An 8,637-nucleotide genomic window follows, 5' to 3' on the forward strand; every position below is an offset into this window, starting at 1 on the left:
TCTTTGGCTGGGGCTGTAGCTCAGTGATAAAGTGCATGCCTCATATGATTAGGCACTGGGTTGGATCCTCAGCACCACATAAAAATAAATAAAGTTATGGTGTGTCCATCAACAACTAAACAAAAATTTACAAAATTAATCTTATCACAATTAAAAGACAAAAAAATCTAAATAAATGTATATGTGCCTATAAATTCAGAATTATCTATATAATTTTAATTATATTTAGTAATCTAGAGAATTTAACTGAATGATCCATAATTAAAGTAAACAATTTTACATTTAATTTTTCTTTATGTGAAGAATATTAATATTAGATGTTTCTGGGTTACTAAATATAGTTAATGAGCCAGTATGTCTACTTTATTCTTTATTCCATTTAAAGAAACAATTTACTAATTTATTGATAAGTTTGAATTTTTTAAAACTCAATCTGAGTTGAATTTTAATGGGAAAACTTATTCTTTCAATAAAACTAAATATAAAAATATAATGATGGAACATGATATTAAATAATTTCAGTGTGCAATATGACTGTTAGAAAACTTACAAATAAGACAAAATAATATCAGCCTACTCTGAAATGTAATTTACATGAGATTTCCATTAATACCATTCATTTTCATGATTGTTGTCTAGAAAGTGTGTCTGAAGCTGAAACACTGGGTCCTCAGTCTGCTCATGGCTGATTTCATCTCCCGATTCCTCAGAGTGTAAATAATGGGGTTCAGTAAGGGTGTAATGACCGAATAAAACACAGAAAGAAATTTATCCACTGAAACACTGCTAAAGGGCCAAGTGTAAATGAAGATGCAGGGCCCAAAAAACAGAGTGACCACGGTGATGTGAGCAGACAGTGTGGACAGAGCTTTAGAGAGCCCACCCGAGGATCCATGTCTCACAGTTACCAAAATGACAGAGTAGGAGATGAGCAAGAGTGTGAAGCAGATGAAGGACAGGAGGCCACTGTCAGCAATTACCAGCAACTCCAGAACATAGGTCTCAGTGCAGGCAAGCTTTATTACCAGGGGAAGGTCACAAAATATGTCGTCCACTATGTTGGGGCCACAGAAGGGCAGGGTGACAGTGAAGACCATCTGGCTCATGGTGTGAACCAAGCCAACAGCCCAGGACAGCAGCACAGAGCCCACCAACACCCTGCGGCTCATGATGGCTGTGTAGTGAAGAGGCTTGCAGATGGCGATGTACCGATCAACCGCCATAACTATGAGAAGAGTCATCTCACTGCCCCCCAAGAAATGGAGGAAGAACATCTGAGCCATACAGCCCCACAAGGAAATAGTTTTCTTCTCCCTGAGGAAATCTGCCACCATCTTAGGGGTCGTGATGGTGGAAAGAGACATGTCGAGAAAGGAGAGGTTTCCAAGGAGGAAGTACATTGGTGTGGAATGAAGGTGAGAGTCACAGGTCACAGTGATCACAATGAGAAGGTTTCCTGCCATGATTGCTGCATAGGCCAGCAAAAATATACAAAAGAAGAAAATTTCCAGTTCCAGTGTGCTGGTGAGCCCTAGCAAAACAAACTCAGATATCGTAGAGCTGTTCTTCATATTCATGCAGAAATTTTCAGAAAGCCTCTAAGATGAAAATCATCTGAAAAAAAAACATGATATTTTAATCAGGGATAGTTTTCAGGGTATGGACCTTTAAGCAGTAAATGTTGGTTTCTATAGAAAGAGAGAAAATGGATATTTACAAATAAATCATTTTAATTAATACAAGTGCCATTAACATTATTGCATGTTTTTCAGACAGAGAGGCACAGAATATGAGAAATCTATTTAAAATTTCATACATCTTGTTTGCATACATAGATTGTATCTAGATATATGTGTGGCTTCTATTATGAGTTCATGCATTTATGCTCTTGTGTTCAATTTGTTTGATGAAGAAAAGGAGTCAAATGGCTAAGGGTCAAATAAGTGATTTCAAGTGGGTTAGAGCATAATCATTGAGCTTTTTGAAACCTAAGTGTTCACTTTTTCCCTCTGTCTAATATATGCTGATGGGTGCATGTGAATTGAGTTACATACCCAACTCAGCAAATCAGTTCAATGTACTTTCTTCTATTGGTGATGCTATATTCCCTCCTCTGTCTTTCATTGTACAAATATAGACCAATAATTTCACTTATTTCTGAAGACTTAAACTGAGGTATCTGTCATATGCACTTGCTCCTCTCTATATAATTATACTCCCCTCCTAGAAAGATTCTGCATAGTAACATTAGTGTTTTTCAATATTCAGGTCTGTTTTTTGTTATCTTATGGAGCAGGGTGTGATTACTATTTTTTTTTTGTGAGCAAAACTCCTGACCTCTCCTTCCAGTTCTCTGGCTTATTTTCATGAATCTGTTGTACTTGACTCCTGGCTGAAATTTGTCCTTATTTGTCCCTTTGTATTCTGTGTGCAGACAATCTCATGACTACCACCAAGCATTTTCCAAGTAGTGTTTGCTTTTTTTCCCTCCTAAACACTGACCTTCTCTTCTCTGCAGCCAGTGCTGTCCCCTGGTGTTTCACACCTGAGCAGACTGACTCTGGACTTATACTCTGGCTCTTTAATCCTGACATTTGGATTCTGTTTTCCCACAGCAGTCTGATACTGTCAACTCACTCTATCTTACTTTTTAATTTTGATTTGGATCTTTTGGTTTCCGCTTTCTTTCCTTTTTCTTCTTTCTTTAGAACTACTACTGATACCACCTAAAGAGATTAAAAAACAATCACACACACAAACACAGATGCAAAGGCACATACTTGTACCATGTCCTGATTCTGAAGCACCAGAACAGAAGCCAGAAATTTATTCTGAATTTTCATTTTTTGACTTAGTAGTTCATCAAATATTCAGAAAACATTGTTTAGCCTACAGTTTTGGAATGAATAATATCTGCAGAAATAGTGTTTAAATCTCAGTCTGGACCTCAGTATTTATAAGGGAAATATACCTTTAACTCTTTTTAACATCGATTATTTTTTCTGTAAAATTAGTCTAATACGCACTCTTTAAATACAAACTATTAAGAAGGTATAAAGCTAACATATTGAGCATCTTTGTGTATTTCATTGACTATATATAAGTATGTGCACTGATGAGATTCTATTCTTTAGAGTTAGTTTCTTTTTTTGGTAATTATAAAGAAACTCAACCCAAAAGAAACCACAGAAGCACTTCACAACAGACAATCTGTAAGGAATAGTGAGCTTTGATTAAAATATTGTGCTCTATTTAATGCCATTGACATAATCACCTCATTGTCAATTTTATCAAGAATCATTTTTATGTTCATCATTAGCCCACTCACACAATAATTGAGTCTATATATCAATCTTGACATTATTTTTGAAACTATATAGTCCTCAATCTCAAAAAAAAATGACAGGTAAAAATCTGGAGACAACATACAAAAATAACTTTTTAACTTACTATGTAAAACTGGAAAATCAAGATAAGAAAACAGTACCCATTACTCTAGGTTTTTAAAACTTTTAATAATCATATTTACGTATTTTGTAAGCAAAAACTTTATAAATATTTAAGAAGCATGTTTTAAAACATATTTAAAAATCTTCAGCTCTCATATTCACCTATCTATAAATATATGGACTGAAATCCTTAATTATTCATCATGAAAATTTGTTCATATTATCTGAGATGAAATATTTTCAAAAGTATAAGCATTTTTCACTCATAAAGTTAAAACAGAAAAAAAAACCCCAAAAAACAAAAACAGACCTTCCTAACTAAAGCTATTGCTAAACCTAAAATGGAAAATTTAAAGTTTTGAGTAGTATGTGTTATACAAACATCAGTAAACTAAAAATGTGTGAAATGCATAAAATTGGGTCAGAAAATGTTTGGCTTTGCTCTGGCAGAAATTACATCTGAGAATGGGGTAAATGGCCTATTATGGTGGGATGGGGAAGGAGGAATTGCTCATTCAATGCCTTTCACATGGGTAAAAAATGAACAATTGCCTCACTATTTTCAACTATAATATCTTTCTTACAAAAGAAAAGCTATGGGGTCTCCAGTGCTGTTTGCCTGTATTCTGTAGCCAATAAGTTTCCACAGAAGCACTTATGTAGAAAAATTAGTGTATATGGAAATGTGTAAAAGAAAGTTTTTTTTATTAGAATATGTATTATATGTTTTCTATTCATCATGTGGTTTTGCTATGTTACCTTTTCATGAAATTGTTAAGTTATAAACAAATAAGACAATACAAAGGTAATATTCACTTAACACTAAAAAAATTTAGGGAAAGTGAAAAGTCAAATATACTGGGAAATTTTAACTATGAGTGTTTTTCCTTATTAAAATAATACACTTGTATATTTAATAGAAGAGGCTATATATTACAAGTGCAAAAAGGCTTCATTTTCAAATATTGAAACAGTTAATAAAGTAAGAAGATAAGTGCATATATTAGCAGTAGAATTAGACATTTGTATTTATGAATATATTATATAACCAATCAAGAAAAGAGGTGTTGACTTGAGAAAATTTAAAAATTTAAAATAAAATTGATTTGATGTATCTATAACTGTTTTTGCAATTAAAGTAAATAATGTATCTATAACTGTTTTTGCACATGTATCTATAACTGTTTTTGCAATTAAAGTAAATAATGAAGGAAACTAAAAACACAGATAAGTAAATTACTATTAGAGCAAAATGAGTCAATAATTCTGACTTTTCTTGAGATATTATTAAATGAAATGTTAGTTTATTATAGATGGTAACTATAGCCAAGAAAGAACTTAATTTACCATTATTTAGCATGTTGTAAATTATTTTCTCCTTTTGTCTCCTGTAGATTAAACTAATGCAAGTTTATATTCTGAAAATTAAAACTAAGACTATAAAAATGACCCCAAGGATTGGGAGGCTATTTCTCAGAGAGAGTGTAGAGGCTTTTAAATTCCTGTTGCAACCAGATACATTCATCCAGATACTAGTGGATCTAACTTGCCTTTCATTCTTTCCCTCATGATCAGAATAATATGGTTTTCATTCAGTTGCAAGCTCTAGGTAAAATATATCCTCTTTTACTAAAGCCCATAATTCTAAGGTGTTTTCAGCACTGCTATTAAACCTACCAATTATTCTGAGGAGTCACTCCTTCAAAGACACCTAGACACAAAGAAATTCTGAAGAAAAATTGGCTATCTTGTTTTTAACTCCAAGAAAATACATGGCAATGGTTTGCAGGTTAAAAATGCTTTTAAGAAGGAGACAGAAAAGATGCACATAAAAAGGCAGACTGGTGTCCCACCCCCAGGGGGAATATGAAAATAAACATGTTGGTTTTCCCTTGAGTTTAGAGCAAGGACTTCTTTCTTATTATTTAAGTGGATCATGAAGTCACCAAGTTTATGAATCATGTGAACTTTCTCTAGAAAGTACTTTCTCTGGAAAGCACTAATTGAAGTTGTTTGATTAATGTACCTTGGGAACATTCACAGAAAATAATCCTGTCATAGATGATGGATTTGAGGAAATATAATTATCTTAATTTTATTTCATAAATATGAAGGGTAATAATCAGTATAATAATTGAGTGATTTATCCAAGTAAAATTAAAAAATATGCCATCTACACCGAGTAAGGCTTATAAAAAACTCACAAACAATTGACCATTTTTGAACATTTTTTTTTAGTTGAAGGTGGACATAACTTTAATTACTTATTTATTTTTATGTGGTGCTGAGGATCAAACCCAGTGCCTCATGCATGCTAGGCAAGCACTCTACCACTGAGCCACACCCCCAGATCTAACCATTTTTTAACATACAGAAAAATCTCCTTTTACCATGCAAGATAATTGAGGGTGGACAAAAGTTCAGAATCCTAAATAACTTTCATTGGCTGACTTTTATTTATTAGTGATAATCAATATATTAATATATTTCAGCAGTGGATCATTCTAAAAATTTATAACTTTCATAAGTTCTCAACAATTATACCAAACTTCATAATGCCTTGACAACATTAGAAGAATATCATGGAAGTGACTCTAGTATAACTTTATCATACAACTAAGTAATTAACAGATACAATTCAAAAGGCTAACAATGCATGCTACAAGATTATTTCATTTGTTAAATAAATTTTTGTTTATTTTTATATGTAATCCCACTGTGATTCTCCAATAATTATAGCTTTCTGGAGAATAATAGAAAGAAATTAAGGTAGAAAACATATTTACAAAAATGCATTCCACGCTCAATTTTAAAACTGAGAGCAGACCCTGCTAACAAATTCTCACTTTGGTGAAGCCTCAGATTTTTATTGATAATTAATTGATACACAGAATTGTATTTATTTATGGGACACCATGAATGTATTAATACATATATACATTGTGTATTGTTCAAATCAGGATAACATATTTTTTTCTCCTCAAACACTTACCATTTATTTTCCTGTGGTGAAAACATTAAAAATCTTTTATTATAGCTTTTAGAAATTTATTCTACATTCTTGCTATGCCTACTCACTCTAGTATACAATAGCATACCAGAACTTATGTTTCTTATTTAACTGTAACTTTGTACCAGTTGGCCAACCTTTCCCCATTTCTCCATTCCTGTAACTTCCCCAGACCTTGTTAAGCAACATTCTAAACTCCACTTCTATGAGATCAACATTTTTTTAATTAATATATGAGTGAGATCATGCAGTATTTTTTTCTGTGACTGGCTTATTTCGCTTAACCTATTATCTTCCAGTTCTATCCCTATTGTGGCAAATCAGAGATTACATTATTTTTATGACTGATTAGTATTCTATTGTGTATGTCTTCCACCTTCTTTTTATTCATTCTTCCATTAATGGGCACTTAATTTGATTTCATGTCTTTGGTACTGTAATTAGTGCAATTAATTAGTGTATTTAATGAACATGAGAGCACAGTTGTCTTGTAATATATTTATTTCATTTCCTTTGAATATATACCAGCTAGGGGGATCCCTAGATCATATAACAGGCTAATTTTTTTTAATGTTTTGAGGAAACTCCACACGGTTTTCCTTATGGATATGCCCATGAACTATGTGGAAATGTTGCCAGTTCTCCACATCTTCACCAGGACCTATTATCTTTTGCCATTTTGATAATAGCCATTCTTAGTGAAATGAATGGGTATCTCACTTGACTTGAACTATCTATATAATGAAAATTATATAATTTTTATTTTATTTCGATAAAAAATTAGAGAAGACATACAAAATGGAAAGATATCCTATGTTCATGAATTGGAAGAATCAATATTGTTAAAATGTCCATACTATTTTAAGCAATCTAGAGGTTCTTTGGAACTCTTTATCAAAATGTCAATGAAATCCTTCACAAAACTAGAAAAATGATCCTAAAATGCATATGGAACCCCAACAATTCTAAATAGACAAAGCAATGTTGAGAAAAAATGACAAATTGTAGACATCACAATAATTAACTTTAAAATACAATACCTTAGTAATTCAAAATGCATGATTTGGACATAAAAATAGATACATAAACCAATGGTTCAAAATTAAGAAACTAAAAGTAAGCCCATATACCCACGGCCATCTGGTCTTTGACAAAGGTGTTCAAAACACATTGGCAAAAGGACAGTCTCTTCAATTAATGATGGTGTGAAGACTGTATATCCCTTTGCCAAAGAATAAAACTAGATACTGTCTTTCATCATTATATAAGTGAAAATTGGTTAAAGCGTTAAAAGCAGGACCTAAATCTAAGAAGGTAAATGGGGAAGAAAAAAATGGGACATTCTTCAGGACATTGAAATGAACAGAAATATTTTGAATAAGATCTCCAAAGTATAAGAAAAAAAGCAAAAGTACACTGATGAACTGATGAACCTAGTCTAATTCCAATTTAAGATTGGGAGCCATCACATCAAAAAGTCATGAGAAGTTAATTTCTGTTTTACTATAAATTACTGAGATTTCTAAATTTGTTTGGAATTCTTGCCCATGCTTTAAACTCACTCATGCCTGGGATTCCCTGACCAGATAACAACTCTCTCTGAAACCTCAGCAGTGCCCCATAAATTCTGATGTTGGCATCTGAAAATACTCCCTACCTTAAAATATTATGCCATGTAGATCACTAATCTACTATCTGCCTTTGTATTATGCTTGTCAAAATCCTGTTAGCTGTAAGTTATCAAGACAACCCCCTTTTGCAACTTTTTGTGCTTTAGAAACTTTTCCTGGAGGGCTGGGGGGCTGTTCTCTGACTGGGTTTTAGGAGAGACAGTAGCTGGCCAGCTTTTGTGTACACAATACAAGGTTGCTGTTAGTTGATTTAAAACTGAGTTGGTGGTCTTTTCCTGCATTGTGGTTCAACATAGACAATGGGATCACAGCTATCTGAAAGTCTTTTGCATAGCAACACAATTATTAGAGTGAACATGAAGCAAGCCGGAGAGTAAGGTGTATGTTCCTCTTAGTCTTGTTGGAGAGCTTTTTACATACGGTGTCAGCAAAAACTTCTGTAGAAGGGCATTGTCGTTGGTAAGTTTCCTGTTTTCTGTAAATGTCAGGTTTGCAGAAAAAAACAAACAACACCAAAAAAAAAAAAAAAAAAAAAAAAAAAAAAAAA

General features: G+C 32.8%; 1 protein-coding gene across 1 annotated transcript; it reads right to left on the minus strand.

Annotated features, from left to right (window-relative positions):
* Positions 1-635: 635 nt before the first annotated feature.
* LOC107137691 (olfactory receptor 4L1-like) lies at positions 636-1,577 on the minus strand. Its single transcript, XM_015480152.1, has one exon. It carries the CDS (start codon positions 1,575-1,577, stop codon positions 636-638), a length of 942 nt encoding a protein of 313 aa, XP_015335638.1.
* Positions 1,578-8,637: the final 7,060 nt, after the last annotated feature.

The sequence above is a fragment of the Marmota marmota genome, unplaced genomic scaffold (genome assembly GCF_001458135.2).
Source record: "Marmota marmota marmota unplaced genomic scaffold, marMar, whole genome shotgun sequence".
In the NCBI taxonomy this organism is placed as follows: domain Eukaryota; kingdom Metazoa; phylum Chordata; class Mammalia; order Rodentia; family Sciuridae; genus Marmota; species Marmota marmota.

Coding starts and splice junctions, on each gene's coding strand:
- LOC107137691 (XM_015480152.1), bottom strand. CDS start 1,577: ATGAATATGAAGAACAGCTCTACGATATCTGAGTTTGTTTTGCTAGGG.